Raw genomic sequence first — 15,296 nt, 5'->3', positions numbered from 1 at the left:
AGGTCCTGAATAACGACCCCAAGAGGTTGTACCGGCCCCACTTCGCCCTGGTTTATATTCTGAAGCCTGTGCCCAGAGAGTCAGGATTGTGGCAGTTGCTACACCAATCTTTGGAGCTCATCTCTGAGTCCTCTGGGCACGAGGGACCCTTACCCCCCCCCCCCCACACCTTCGGACAAGCAATGCGCGCGCTGGAGTGCAGAAGCCCGCGCGCGCCCGAGGGAAGAATGGGAGGGTGCGAGGGCAGCTCAGGCCCCGCCCCCTGTGCGCCTATAAAGCCGAGGAACCAGAGCCGGCCACTCAGTGGTTTCTTGGTGACACTAGGCGGAACAACTTGAGCCTTGCCACCTCTGGTTTCTCACCGCAGCTTGGACGTTGGGGTTTTGCCAGTGCCAGAGCGACGTCTCAGACTTTCTTCTTCCAGATCTTGGCAGATCACCCCCTCAGCAGGTAGGCGCCACAGGCGAGGCGGATAAGCGGTGGGGGAGGCCGGGGGGGGGGACTTTAGAGTCCTGGAAACTGGGAGCGTGCGGAGTGAGGGGTACAACCCATTTTGGAAGGTCCTCTGCGGGTTGCGTCCCATACACTGGGCCCAGCCGTGCACACAACTGGAAGTGCAGAGACCCAGTCCCCTCTACTCCGCCACCCAAATTCCGAGAAGTCGAGCAGGAAACCTCTGGGAAGCCTGGCGCTGGGCAGAGGCCTCCCCTGCGGGGCCTGTCACCCGCCCGGCGGGTGCAAATGCCGCTGGCGCCTCTCTGCGCCTGGGCGAGATAAGCGTCTGAGCCAGGCGGAGCGCGGGCTGAGTCTGCCCGCGCGGGGGCCCCCACACGCCCTCCGTGCCCCGCCCGGGCCGTGCTGCAGGCTGGGTGCTCACGCTCGGCCCCTCTCTCTCCTTCCAGGGTCCGCGCATCACCGCCAGCATGAAGCTGGTTCCCGTCGCCCTCATGTACCTGGGCTCCCTCGCCTTCTTGGGCGCCGACACTGCGCGGCTCGACGTGGCGTCAGAGTTCCGAAAGAAGTGAGTCGCCGGCAGTTCCTTCTCCAGTCCTTGTACCTGGGAGACGGGGGGTTAGAAGTGGATGGGAGCCGGTTGGGACCGGGACCTCTCCTGGATGCATGCGAAACGAGTCTATGTGTGTTTTCTAGGTGGAATAAGTGGGCTCTAAGTCGCGGGAAGAGGGAACTTCGAGTGTCCAGCAACTATGCCACCGGGCTCACTGACGCGAAGGCCGGGCCTGCCCAGACTCTCATTCGGCCCCAGGACGTGAAGGGTGCCTCTCGCAACCCCCAGGCCAGGTAACTATGCCCTGCGCTGAAGAGGGGTGGGCTGGGGGAGCTCTCCTCCACCACCCTGGCCCTGGGGATCGTCCGGACTGTCTGGCAGTTCAGACGGCGTAGCAGTTTCCAGTCTCCTCCGGTCCTTGAATGGCTCGGATTCCTGGTGGCTGGGGCCAAAGCCCTGCTTGATGAGGGTCTCATGTTACCTTCCTTCCCTTCCCCAGCAGTCCGGACGCCGCCCGCATCCGAGTCAAACGCTACCGCCAGAGTATGAACAATTTCCAGGGCCTGCGGAGCTTCGGCTGCCGCTTCGGAACGTGCACGGTGCAGAAACTGGCGCACCAGATCTACCAGTTCACAGACAAGGACAAGGACGGCGTCGCCCCCAGGAGCAAGATTAGCCCCCAGGGGTATGGCCGCCGGCGCCGGCGCTCCCTGCCCGTGACCGGCCTGAGCCGGACTCTCTTGTTCCCAGAGTCACAGGCACGCGGGGCTCCGGCCTCCCGGGTGCATCAGGTGCTCGCCAATCTCTTTAAGATTTAGGCGCCTGTGGCAGCAGCGAACTGGCGCGCGTATGCATCCCGCTGGCTTCCCCCGGGGCGGAGGGCTTCCCAGGGCCAAGCCCCTCAGCGGATGGAAACCGGGCTGAGAGAGCCCTACAGAGACCAGGAGTCCGGGAGGCACGGTCCAGCGGCGAGCCCTGGCTTTGCAGGAGCCCCTTCTCCTTGGAGGCACCGTTCCCTACGTCCCAATCCAGCCCAGGTGCCCCGTGGGGGCAGAGGAATGCGAGGGAGTGTCTGCCAGGCTCACGGAAGGGAGAAACTGAGAATTAAATGCTTGAGACCCCCAGGGACAGGGGTCTGAGTCACTGCCGTGCCTTCCCACAAACTGATTTCTCACGGGGTGTCACCCCACAGGGGCGCAAGCCTCACTATTACTTGAACTTTCCAAAACCTAGAGAGGAAAAGTGCAATGCGTGTTATATATACAGAGGTAACTATCAATATTTAAGTTCGTTGCTGTCAAGATTTTTTTTTTTTGTAACTTCAAATATAGAGATATTTTTGTACGTTATATATTGTATTAAGGGCATTTTAAAGCAATTACATTGTCCCCCCTCCCCACTTATTTTAATACGTGAATGTCTCAGCGAGGTGTAACGTTTGCTGCGTGGAATGTGTGAGGGTGTGCGTGAGAGACTGATTACCTCTTGTGGAAGAAGGAAACACAGTGTCTCTGTATATTTACGTAAAATGGGTGATATGCGAAATAGCAAATCAATAAACTGTCTCGATGTTGATTAATTCTGGGCTCACGAGTCTTGGGAGGGAGGGTACCCCTGGTCCCAGTGCGTCCGGGAGCCTCGGGCTCCCGCCGCCTCGCGTGGGAGGGTGGCACGGCTGCGCGCGCGCGTCCTGGCGGATCCCCCCGCGGGCGGAGCTGTGCCGAGCGCCGCTCTCCCTGCGGGGCGCGCGGAGCGCCTGTCCTGCTAGCGAGTCCGGGCTTCGCGGAGGCGCCTAAGGTCGCAGCCTCGCGTGGCGGCCGGGCCGGGCGGGGTAGGGTGAGCCCTAGCGGGGAGGCGAGCCTGGACTCTCCGGGTTGCGCAACAGAGTACCAGATTTTATGGAGTTGCTCGCGGAACCCCGCGCAAAAGCGCGCCTCGGAGAGTTGGGGTGGTCTCCGAAGCCGCCTAAGTGAGGAGCTGTTCCAGGCTGCCGCGGTGTTAAAGTTAGAAGCTACTCCAGCAAAATGTTCGCACTGCTCCGGGAATCCGGCAGCCGCGCCAGTAAACTTTCCCAGTCCTCTGCCGGCCTGGTGCCCCAGCGAGCCGGCGGGCTCATCAGCGAGGCTGTGGCGCCCCCAGCCGGCCGCCTGGAGCGGCCCGAGAGCCGTCAGGCAGTACGTGCGGTTTAATAAGTCCTCCTACGTGGGAGTCAGCACACAGCCTTAATGAGAGACGAAAGAAAAAAACAGTTTGCAGATGCCAACCAGGGCCGGCCCCCCCAGACCTGCACGGCGGCTCCCAGTTCTGGGACCGTGACTCAGCGCCCACACGCTGCGCAGCGTGCAGCTGCTGGCCGGAGGCGGGGACGGACGGACGTGCCGCCGGAATCGTGCGCCTCTGACGGCCTGAGACCTTCATTGTTCCGCCTCCCCTTGCCGCTCTTCTCTTCCTTCCTCCTCCCCAAGCCTTTTCATTTTTTCTTCACTTCTCCCCAGGCTGCCTTTTGCTCCCTCCTTCCTTCCCCTCCTTGCTTTCTTTATGCCTTATCATCTTAGAAGGTTGACCCCAGTTCCAGGCATAGAAGCTGGACACTAAGCCTCAGTGAGTGACTAGAAGGTCAGGGGACACGGGAACAGTTAGGACAGAAGGGGAGGCTAAGGGGAAGCCCCCCTGATTTTGATTTCCCTGCTCCATTTGTGTCATCCAATATCCTGAAGACCCAGGATGGTGACCAACTGCTTGCCCTTTTCAGAAAGTTTCCCTGGCCTTTCCACGTCAAAGCATGGCTGAAATGTTGGTGCTTATAGGTGATCTCAGAAACCTTTCTGAGAAAATCTGAGTTTGGGGAATGGAAATGTTTCCAGGGCAGCCTACCTTCTTCTGGCCCTTTTGCACCAATTGCCTTTCTTCTAAGGGCCAGAAATGGTTCCTTTCAGAAAAAGCCTGCATATGCAGTAAAAGAGATAGGTCCTAGGTCTAGGGTCCAGGGACAACCTGCTTCTGAAGCAGTTTTAATTCAGAAGAAAGTAGATCCTAGCACCTGGAATTTCCTTAAGACCACACACAAAGCCTCAGTTTTGCGCACCTGGCCCTTGATGGTGTCCATCTTCATACAGTTCATTGTCCTGTTTGATCTCAACAGTTTTGTGAGATTCATCAGAATTGAGGAGGTTACCAATGCAGCAACCGACCATCCTCATCCTCAAGGGCCTTTTAATAAATATTCAGAGAGAACTCTGAGCCAGGCATTGTAAAAAGTACAGGGCATGTATGGATGAAAGAGTGACTAAAAACTCCAGTCATGGAATTTCTATGACAGTGAGTGGTTCTGGGTGGTCTAAAGGGGTGACAGAAGCTGCAGAGAGCAGCAAACACTTCAGCTTCACAGACAGTGGCTCAGGATTAAATACCCTTTTCCTTGCACCAAGGTTTGTCCTACAGCCACAGAGCCCTCCAGCCAAACCTCACCCTGGCAGAACTTCAGGCAGCAGACAAAGCTGCCAAAGGCACGTCGGGCACTAGCTTAGGGCTGTTCTGAGCAGGGAATGGGCATCTAGCCTTTAGCCCAGGGAGTCTTATGACTCCCTTCAGGGAATCCAAGGCAAGTGAAGGAGATGGTTCGGCTCTGAAAGAGGCAGCTGCTCAGCTGGAGTCCTTCCCAACTGAAAATTTTGTGATCGGAGACCTGTCTGAACAGACAAGAGACCCTCCTAAATGGAGTTTACAAGTTCTGAATTGACTGAAGGTCACCATCAAGCCCTGGGACCCTCTCTGTGAGCCATTCAACCTACCTTCTGGATTTTTTTTTCATAAGGTGTTGAAGCCTGTCGGGATAAGGCCTCCTGATGCCAAGAACACATCGTTTATCAACAGTGATGAGTCATTTGTGAGCTGATTCGACATGTCCTCAGCTGAGGAGTAGTCACAGCTTTTATCTTTAGCTACTGTTGCTGGCTGTGGGAATGGTACCATCCACTTGTAATCAGACAAAGAGTACTGGGCAATTTCTTGAGAAGCCAACACCTTGGCTGAACAGCTAAGGGTGGAAGAGAGTGATGGGGAAGATGGAACTTGGTTCTTTTTTTAGCACCTGCTTTGTGTCAGACATTCTCCTAGCCACTTTGTACACGTTATCTCATTTAATTCTTATGGCAGCTTTCTAAAGTAGGTGTTATTATCTCTATTTGTAGATAAGAGAATTGAACCTCAGAGACATAAAGTAACTTAGCCAAGGTCACACAGTGAGTAGTAAGTGCTGGAGTCTGGATTTGCACCCAGGCACTCCAGGCTATTTTAATGCTATAAAGCCGTGGAGAGTAAGTGGTGTAATTTTAACATTTGGACTCTCAGGCCAGATGTCCCCAAATGTCCTCTAATATGAGGATGGCTTGGGTAGGTGATTTACACCTGTGGTTCTGGAAGATTTACAGGAGGCTGGTAGGACTGGAAAGGAAAATTACTTTGGTGGTATGCTCAGTGAGTGCAACATAAATAAATGAAGTGAGTTTTAAAATTCTTGGTCCTGGTTTGAAACAGGGGTTAAAAATCAGGAATAGCTTTTTCCCCCTGAGCGAAGCCACTGACCTCTTTGGTTTCCATTGCCAAATATAGTTAGAACATACACTGAAGGCCTCAAGAGCTGGTTTCTGAGGAGAAGGCCTTCTGAGCTATTCCTGGCCAAACACGGTCCCACTCTGTATGTCTTGAGTCACCTGTAAGAACACCTGTGTCTACGAAGCTACAAATAGAGTTTCCACCTTTGAGGTGGAACCTTTTGTCTTTGACAATTGTTGCCCAAAGCAGCTTTTCAGAGGCTGTTGTAAGTTGACTGCTTCCTTCTCTTTTCCCCAGGCAAGAAGGAGAGGGCTTTGTTATCCTGGGTCCCACTGAGTTTTCTGCCAAAGCCAGATTGGAGGCTTGGTCTCCATTTGTATGGGAAGAAGGGTGAGGCTAGATAGCTATCTGGTGGTCCCACTGGTCTTGTTCCAGAGCTATTTTGGAACATTCTGGAAAAACAATAAAATGACTGTGACCACACAGGCAGATGAATTTAGTAGGTTATTGTACATTTATCCAACAGCAGGAAAGTACTTCTGCGTATTAAGATGAATTTTTTAAAACACAAAAAATGCATTTTACTTATTACATGATACTTAGTGCAGAAAAAAAGATTCACCTTTCATACCACTCCTAGAGATAGTCACTATTAATATCTTAGTATATACCCTTTTAGACATGTATATATATAATACATATCCATGTATACACATACTTTTGAAAAGTGAACTCAAGTGCACAGAGCTCAATTAAACATACTCCTCAGTTTAAGGCAAACTGTCATTACCAGTCTATGCAGGGCTTCTCTCTGGTTTTATTTTAATTATTTATTTTTTTCTCCTTTAATTTCCATACCCTTTTCCATCTCCTTCAGAGGAACCCTCTTTAACATATCTTTATGATAATTATTATCTCTCTCTCTCTGTTCTTGATCCTTTTATTCCATTGGAGTGTTTGTTTTTTTCTATTGAGTTGAAACACTACCTAATGATTAAGAATATTAAAGTCTGTCATGTACACACATTCCTTTTTTTCCTTTCTGTGGAGTGTGTTTTATTTTTTGCCATATAAAACTTACAGATATTTATATCATCAAAGTTATCAATTTCTGCCTTTGTTGGCTTCCTTGGGAAGTCTTTCTCTATCTCACTATTTTAGCATATTCACCTATTTTTCTTCTAACACTCTTATAATTTCACTTTGTATTTTAAACATTTTAATGCAACTGGAATTTATTTTGGTATATGATGTGAGGTAGGGATTTAATTCGATTTCTTTTCTCCCAAATTGTTAGCCAGTTGCCTAAAACATATACTAAGTAGTACACATTTTCTGCAGGATTTGAGAGTTTTCCTCCATCATATACCACAGAGGTTTTCAAGCTGTGTTCTACAGAGCCACAGGATTTTCCTGAGTTATTTCTGCAGATTCCTGGGGAGACAAAGAGGAAGCAAAAGAGCCAGACTCTTAGTGCTACTTCCAGATGGAACAGTTCTACGCTTTTTTTTTGTTTTATATGCTGGGGCTCCATTTCAGATTTTATTTTTTATTTTTATTTATTTATTTAAAATCTCTTGCTTTTATTTTTTTAAAAGATTTTATTTATTTGACAGACTGTGAGAGAGCACAGGCGGGGGGAGCGGCAGACAGAGGGGAGAGAGAGGCAAGCTCCCTGCTGAGCAGGCAGCCCCACGTGGGGCTCGATCCCAGGACCCTGGGATCACGACCTGAGCTGAAGGCAGATGCCCAACCGACTGAGCCACCCAGATGTCCCTCCATTTCAGATTTTATTTGGAGAAAGAGTTCATCTGCTTGCAAATCAGTAATATAACAAATTTTTTTTTAAGTTTCTATTTTGATTGTAGTTAGTTAACATACAGTGTTATATTGGTTTCAAATGTAGGATTTAGTGATTCAGCACTTCCATACAACACCTGGTGCTCATCACAGCAAGTGCCCTCCTTAATCCTCATCACCTATTTAACCCATTCCCCCCCCAAATTCTTTTTTTTTTTTTAAGATTTTATTTATTTGACAGAGAGAGACACAGCGAGAGAGGGAACACAAGCAGGGGAAGTGGGAGAGGGAGAAGCAGGCTCTCCGCTGAGCAGAAAGTCCGATGCAGGGCTCAATCTCAGGACCCTGAGATCATGACCTGAGCTGAAGGCAGACGCTTAATGACTGAGCCACCTAGGTGCCCTTAAAGATTTTATTTATTTATTTGACAGAGAGAGACAGTGAGAGCAGGAACACAAGCAGGGGGGCAGTGGGAGAGGAAGAAGCAGGCTCCCCGCTGAGCAGGGAGCCCGATGCGGGGCTGGATCCCAGGACCCTGGAGTCATGACCTGAGCCGAAGGCAGACGCTTAACAACTGAGCCACCCAGGTGCCCCCCGCCCCCCAAATTCTTAAACAGTAAATATTTGAATCTGTTTCTGGTCCTTTTATTCTCTTCCATTGTTCAGTCCATCTTTTACTGTACCAGTTTAACAATTAAAAGAATTATTATTCAACTTTTCAAACTTAACACAAAAAATAGAGATAATAACATGAGCTCCCATATATCTATCATTAAAATCTAGGGGCACCTGAGAGGCTCAGTCTGTTAAACATCCGTCTCTTGATTTTGGCTCAGGTCATGATCTCAGGGTCATGAGATTGAGCCTCCTGTTGGGCTCCGCACTGGGCATATATAGCCTGCTTGGGATCCTCTCTCTCCCTCTGCCCCACCCCTGCTTCTCCCCCTCTTAAAAACAAAAAACAAGAAACCTAACACTTATCAGGGTCACCTGGCTGGCTTGGTTGGTGGCTCTTGATCTCGGGGTTGTGAATTCTAGCCCCACATTGGGTATTGAGTTTACTTAAAAATAAAATTAAAAATTAAAAAAAAAATCTAACACCAAGATTTTGCTGTGCTTAATTCATCTATCCCTTTTTCTTTTGTTTTGTATCTTGCCAAAGAATCTGGTTTTCTTTTCCTTCCTTCCTTCCATCCTTCCTTCTCTTCTCTTTTCCCCAGACATTGTATCATTTCACCCTCACACACACTTCTGTATACATCTGGTTTTTAAAAAACATTTTTTTACATAACCAAATGCTATTGTCACACTTAATGTTAACAGTCATTTTGTGGTATCATCTCATACCCAGTCCATAATCAAATTTGCCTTATTGCCTCAAAAATGTCTTTTGACAGTGGTTTGTTCAAAACAGGCTCCAGACAAGATTGTTCCATCTCTAAAGTTTCTTTTAATCTAGAGCGACCGTCCTCCCATTTTGTTTTCATGCCGTTGACTTATTGAAGAAAACAATGTTTTAATAGTTTCATTTAGAGCTTTTATTATCAAGATAAATCCTGATTCTCCACTTCACTCTGCTTGGGTGAACTCAGCCAGAACATCCTGGCCTGCTCCCTTGTCAGGGTCGGGTGGGGCCCTGGAGTGGTCAATGTTGCAGTATTTCTTAGGGAAAGTGAGTATCTTGAAATGTTAATCTTTGTGCTTTTCTTTGCTACACTCTTTCCACTTGACCTTTCTCCTAGTAAATTGGAGGCATTGCCTGGAGGAGAATTAGGATTGGTACACCGGGAATGCAAAGAGAAAGAAACAGAATGAAAAAGTCAATGTTCAGTTTCCTGACTTTTAAAATCGCCTCTTGAAGCCTACATCAAAAACAATAGTTTTGAAAGCCAAAGCCTTTTATTTGCAGAGAACCAGGTTTTGTTGAGAGAAGAAAAAGCCCTTGAGAATCAAAACGGAAGGTCCGGAAGCATGAGAGATTGGGCTTTGCCCTCAGGACATATTGGAAAGAGTCTAGAAAGGGAGCCAGACTTCACGGAGGCCTTCCCTAGGCCGGGGGGAGGGCAGGGACCTAGGAGGTGGGAGGGAGGCCTGGGGAAGAGCCCCCAAAGAAGAGCACAGCACCTTGCAAAGACTGCCCATCAGCCCCAGGAAGCCTGTGGAGGCTGATCAATGCCTGGAACTCATCTGCGTTTTGAGTGAGTCCCGCTTTGCTGAGCCAAAGAGCCATGTTAGCTGGTGGGTTGTTTTGTTTTGTTTTGTTTTTTACCACTGCAGGGCTGGTGGTGGGGGTGTCTTTCATCGTCATCAGCCATACTTAGGTGGCCCAGCAGAAGTGACATTTACCTCTGTCCAGTCATTGTTGAGCCCCATCTTGATTGCTCAGTGTGGTAGAAGACGTTAATAAGTCACCCCCAGATTCTCAGATCAAAGGATGGGTACTTTACACCAAAGGGGGCAGTAAGAGCTGAAGAGAGAGCCCCCCACCTCTGTATTTGGGTGGGCCTGGACACTGGAAGACAAGGCGTTATATTCACAAGTCACATGTGGGACGGGATCTCCCAGCCTACTTCCTGGTGTTCTAGTTTTTGTCTCAATTTGATGGGTTTCTTTCTCCAGTTAAAGCAGTGATCCTTAGCCTCTTCCTGTTAAAATCACTGGGAGGAAGGGCGCCTGGCTGGCTCAGTTGATGGAGCAAGTGACTCGTGGTCTCTGGGCTGTGAGTTTGAGCTCCACGTGGGGTGTAGGGATTACTTAAAAATAAGATCTGTTTTTTAAAAAATAAAATAAAATCACTGGGAGTGCTTTTAAAAAAATACTGACACCAGGCCCCATCCCAAAGCAACTGAACTAGATTCTCTGTGGGGCAAAATGCCATTGTGTGATTGTAGGTAAAATTTTATCTGTGTGAGACCACTTAACTTTATTCGGCCCAGACATTATCACTCTTTTTTTTTTTTTTTTAAGATTTTATTTATTTATTTGACAGAGAGAGACACAGCGAAAGAGGGAACACAAGCAGGGGGGAGTGGGAGAGGGAGAAGCAGGCTTCCCGCAGAGCAGGGAGCCCGATGCGGGGCTCCATCCCAGGACCCTGGGATCATGACCTGAGCCGAAGACAGACGCTTAATGACTGAGCCACCCAGGTGCCCCTGACATTATCACTCTTGAGCCATTTCAAAAATGTACCCCAGTGATCATAACAGACTGAGACCAAGAGTTAGTTTATTTATTTAGTTAGTTATTTAGTTGTTAGTTTTAGATTTAGGGTTGTATCCAGTAACACAGCCAGAAATAGAAGGGTTAACTGCAGCCAGCAGGGACAGGTGTTTGGAGAGAAGACCAGCTGCAGGTGATGGGAAGAAGGCCAGCCCAGGGTGAGGTAACAGACAACAGATGGTTTTGCTGTAAGGAATTGGCATCAAGAAGGAACAGCAGGAAGTAACAGGGCATCAAGAATGGCAGAGAACATGGCAGTGGGCCTTCTAGGAGCAAATGATAGGCAGGCCCCAGGGAAGTTCACCTGTAGAAGGCAGAGAGAGGACCCTGCTCGTGACAGCTTGTCATGGGCTGAATTGTGTCTCCCCTCCCTGAAGTCTTATCCTTAGAATCTCACAATGTGACTGTCTTTGGAGGTAAGGTCTTTAAAGAGGTGATTAAGGTGAAACGAGTTCTTCTTTGTGGGTCTTTAATCCAACATGATTGGTGTCCTTATGGGAAAAGCAGATTAGGACATAGATAACAGACAGACTGAAGGATGATCATGTGAGGGCACAGTGAGAAGGCAGCCATTTGCAAGCCAAGAGGAAGGCCTCAGAAGACACCAAACCAGTTGGCACCCTGATCTTGGACTTTTAGCCTCCAGAACTGTGAGGGAAAAAAACAAATCCATTGTTTAAGTCACCCAATTTATGGCATTTCATTATGGCAGCCCTAGTAGACTAATAATAACTGCTGTTAAACAGATTGGCGAGAACAGGGCAGGGCAGTGTCCTAGAGATAGGGTGTTGTGTCCTGGGTCCCCGCCCCAGACGAGTCAGGGAACCAGCACTGGCTCACTGATTATAAATGCTAGCAGGATGTCATTCATTCAGTCATTTAATCAATCGATCAATCCACCCACAATCTTTTATTAAGCTCCTACTCTGTCATGGGCCCTGTTCCAGGCACTGGATATACTGCTATTGCGGTGGTCCAGATGAGAGATGATGTTGGCTTGGATTAGGAGGGTAGCAGTAGATGAGGTAATTTGACACGGAAACAACCCAACATGGAGATGATGCTCCTTTAAGCCTCCCTGACCTGGCATGGACCTATCTACAGAGGGGTTTGAATGACTTCATTTTCAGAGAGAAGGAATTGTGCAAGTGGGGAGCAGGTGGCTTACTTATAACTGATCCAGGTAAATGAGTTGTCTCTTTGGGAGAAAGTAAAGTTTCAGTTTACACAAAGTTTTCACTGGCACCGGGTTAACAAACGTGGGCGCTTCCCCTGAATGTCTCCATCGCATGTTCTTTAATTTAACACATGACATTCCAACTTTATCTTAACTTTATTAGTTTTTCGAAAACGTCAAAGTTTCTTTCCCAGCCCATGTTTCAGTGGAAAACTCAAGTGTTTCCAGGCAATAACTCCATCATCTGTGCCACTGTAGACAACCATCAGATAAACTTCCCTAATTCATACCACATCTGCTCTCCCAGCTCGCTATGACCTGGAGCATAAAAAACAACCCTCCAGATTATTTTTTCCCCAAATAAGCATTCATCCTGAATTTCCCCCACCAATTTTCTATTAAATGGGAGAAAAATTGTCAACACTGAATCATCCAACTTTTATTAAAAGCTGGGAAGTCTGGGGCGCCTGGGTGGCTCAGTCGTTAAGCGTCTGCCTTTGGCTCGGGTCATGATCCCGGGGTCCTGGGATTGAGCCCCGCATCGGGCTCCCTGCTCGGCCAGGGGCCTGCTTCTCCCTCTCCCACTCCCCCTGCTTGTGTTCCTTCTCTAGCTGTCTCTCTCTCTCTCTGTCAAATAAATAAAATAAAATCTTTAAAAAAAAAAAAAAAGCTGGGAAGTCTTTCAAAAGCTTTCAGAATAAACTGTCCTGTTAAACATGACAAGTAGAGAATGGGAAATAGCGACATCTATGTGGCCCCTGTTGATACCTTTGCAGACTCTGGTAACTGGGGACTACCTGGATATTGGCATCCTTTTCTACTTTATCACTGTGGAGGACTCATTACTCACCCCATTATTTGAAAAATTAAAGTGATGGGAGAGCCCACACTGATTTGCACTCTGGCCTTGTTTCATTCAGCAGATGGCATGGGGGAAAAATAAAGGACATAGACTTTGAAGTCAGGCAACCCGGAGTTTGCAAATGGATTCTTCTTTCTCCTCACCCTGTAATTTTGGGCAAATCCTTTAACCCGAGTCTCAGTTTCATTAGCTATAAAGTGAGGATAATAATATTTACCTTACAGGCTTGTTGTGAGGACAACGTGTATTGAAAGCATCAGCCCTGTGCCTGGCAGTGTAGTAGATGCTCATTAAATGCGAACTGTTTTTAATAGTAACAAGGATGCGCTGGTGGAAAAAAAAAAAAAAAAAGCACCTGCTTTTCCCCCTGCCAGAACCCAGTGCTGAAACAGTGGGTGTTACCACTTCACTTTGGATCAATCATCTTTAAAATGAGGAGATGAAATCAATGACCTCTAAGTATCCTCCCCTATCGCTCCAAGATTCTAAGATCTTCTATTCAGGGAGAAACGAGCAGTGAAGAGCAGAAGGCATTAAAACATCTTTTCTGACTAGTTGCTCTGGAGGGTCAAGCTGTGCTTCCCTAGTACATCCGGTTCCAAAACTTATAGGATTATGTCTTTTCAAGAGAGTTTGGAGGAGGAGGAGGCCCGGGTGGAGAGTACCAGTTAACTTCAGGGCTGCAAAAACAATTCTTCCTTCAGGGTAATAGAATGAGAGCAAAGGGATGGTTGACCTTTTCAAGATGATTTTTAATGCAGAATACAAGGTATGCACATAATCTTGTTTTCTGACCAATCCTTTAAAAAAATCTGGCATATTAATGACTCTACTTAAAAGCACTGAAAATGGGAGCCAGAAGGAAACTTTTTCTTTCTGAACAATGACTGAAAAGGGAATTCTAATGAATATTTTGGCATACATATCTCATTTTCTGGCTGCTTCAGGACCCAAGAGCCAGTAGGTCATAATTAAACCCAATAATGGTAACTCCAGACAGTTATCCAAATATTTTCCTGGTGCTGTCAATTCTCTGCATTAAATGATTTAACATCATATTTGGGGAGTGTAGAACATACATGCAGAGAGGGAATTAAATGTTGATATGAATTCTGGAACATTTGCTGCAAGTTGCCCCCAAAGATATTGTTTATTACATTCAAAGGAATTATAGAATGTTTTCCTTAGTAGATAATTTTAAAGGGCCCTTTCCGTGCAGAGAGCTGTGAAGTTTGTCCTTAAGTCCTCAGAACCAGATCACATTTTCTGCAGGAAAGAAAAAATCATGTGCTTGGGGCTGAAGCACCAAATAAATGAATAAATAAATGAACTTCTCCTACCTCCATTGCACCTTTCAGGAATGTTCTCTTTGATCACCAGGAGCTGCTAATGCTGCAGATGTAATTATGTAACTTACACAAGGCCAAAACTTCTCACTTCTCTGTCAGTTCCAGAAAGAAAACCCATAAATACATTTGTTTGTAACATCTGTTTAGGATCTTGGAATGAGGTCTTCATTTTTGTCTTTTTTTCTGTAACAAGTTTTGTAACTTTAAAAATAATGACTACACAAAATCCTCCAGCCCCATCTACACCCTCCTCCACCTCTCTTTTAAACAATAAGAGAGTTTCCTCCGGGATGAAAATTAAGCAGCTCACTCTAAAGTAGGTCTGAGAGAGGGGTGCCTGGGTGTTAAGCGTCTGCCTTCAGCTCAGGTCATGATCCCAGGGTCCTGGGATCAAGCCCTGCCTCGTCTGTCAGGCTCCCTGCTGGGACGGGAGTCTGCTTCTCCCTCTCTCTCTGCTGCTGTGCACCCCACCCACCCCGTGCTCTCTCTCAAATAAAATCTTAAAATAAATAAATAAATAAATAAAGGAGGTCTGAGAGAGCACAAAGCACCATTTTGGGGATGAAATAAACCGGCCAGTCACTTCTTAAAGACAAAACTGGATTTACTCTGCAAAAACAGTTCAGCAAAAATTTGGGTTCCAGACACCAGTTCCAATGGAAACTTTCCAGCCACAGCTTGAAGCTGGGAGCCAAGCAAAGCACTAAGGCAAGGAAGACATTTGAGGCCAAACCAGACAGTGATTTTGGCACTGCCTGCTCCTGAGCCCAGAGCTACAGAGGCTGTGAGGTGGTGAGGTCCCTAAATCTCTAGGTGCACCAGAGACGGGATTTGAAAACCCCTTGTCTCCCCTACCTTTCTCCACCCACACATTTCACCCCCTGGGTTACATCATAAGAGATGGCGAAAATGCTGTGAGGTGTATACACGATTCTCAGGCATATTTCCACGTACTCATACTTGGGTTTCTCTGAAGCCTTCCCCATTGAGTGTTAGCAGCTCCTTGACATTGGGCAAGAGAACCCAAGACTCAGGGCCGGAGCCTCTGCCTCTGTGATCCAGCCATTCGGTGGCAATCATTGTGCTGCCTGACCTACAGACGCAGGCAGGTATCTGGCTTGAGGTTGGGAGGAGACTTTTTTGGGATTCTTTTGTCAAAACACACAGAGTCCACTCAAGAAGACTCTATATTCTCCACTTTACAAGACGGCAGCGTGCCAGTTTCTGGGCCAGCTGGCAGACTCATAGATGAGGAGATAATTCCATGACAACTTTGTTTTCATTCCAGCCCAAAGGGTAAAAAAATGTGAAACTTTGCTGCCACCTGCT

At 47.7% G+C, this 15,296-nt stretch overlaps 1 protein-coding gene across 2 annotated transcripts; it reads left to right on the top strand.

Annotated features, from left to right (window-relative positions):
- Positions 1 to 253: 253 nt before the first annotated feature.
- On the top strand, positions 254 to 2,585 carry ADM (adrenomedullin). Of its 2 annotated transcripts, none has more exons than XM_034995321.1 (4): positions 254 to 450; positions 903 to 1,021; positions 1,150 to 1,299; positions 1,509 to 2,585. In XM_034995321.1, the coding sequence occupies exons 2-4, from the start codon at positions 924 to 926 to the stop codon at positions 1,822 to 1,824; spliced, it is 564 nt and encodes a 187-aa protein (XP_034851212.1). In that variant the 5' UTR covers positions 254 to 450; positions 903 to 923; the 3' UTR covers positions 1,825 to 2,585. The 2 variants fall into 2 exon arrangements, with proteins under 2 accessions (XP_034851212.1, XP_034851211.1); XM_034995320.1 differs by having other exon boundaries at positions 284 to 450; positions 1,506 to 2,585.
- The last annotated feature ends 12,711 nt before the right edge of the window (positions 2,586 to 15,296 follow it).

Source organism: Mirounga leonina, unplaced genomic scaffold (genome assembly GCF_011800145.1).
Source record: "Mirounga leonina isolate KUSES-001 unplaced genomic scaffold, KU_Mleo_1.0 Mir_92, whole genome shotgun sequence".
Classification (NCBI taxonomy): Eukaryota; Metazoa; Chordata; class Mammalia; order Carnivora; family Phocidae; genus Mirounga; species Mirounga leonina.
The sequence above is the reverse complement of the archived record's forward strand: the minus strand, read 5'-3'. Positions and strand labels throughout refer to the sequence as shown.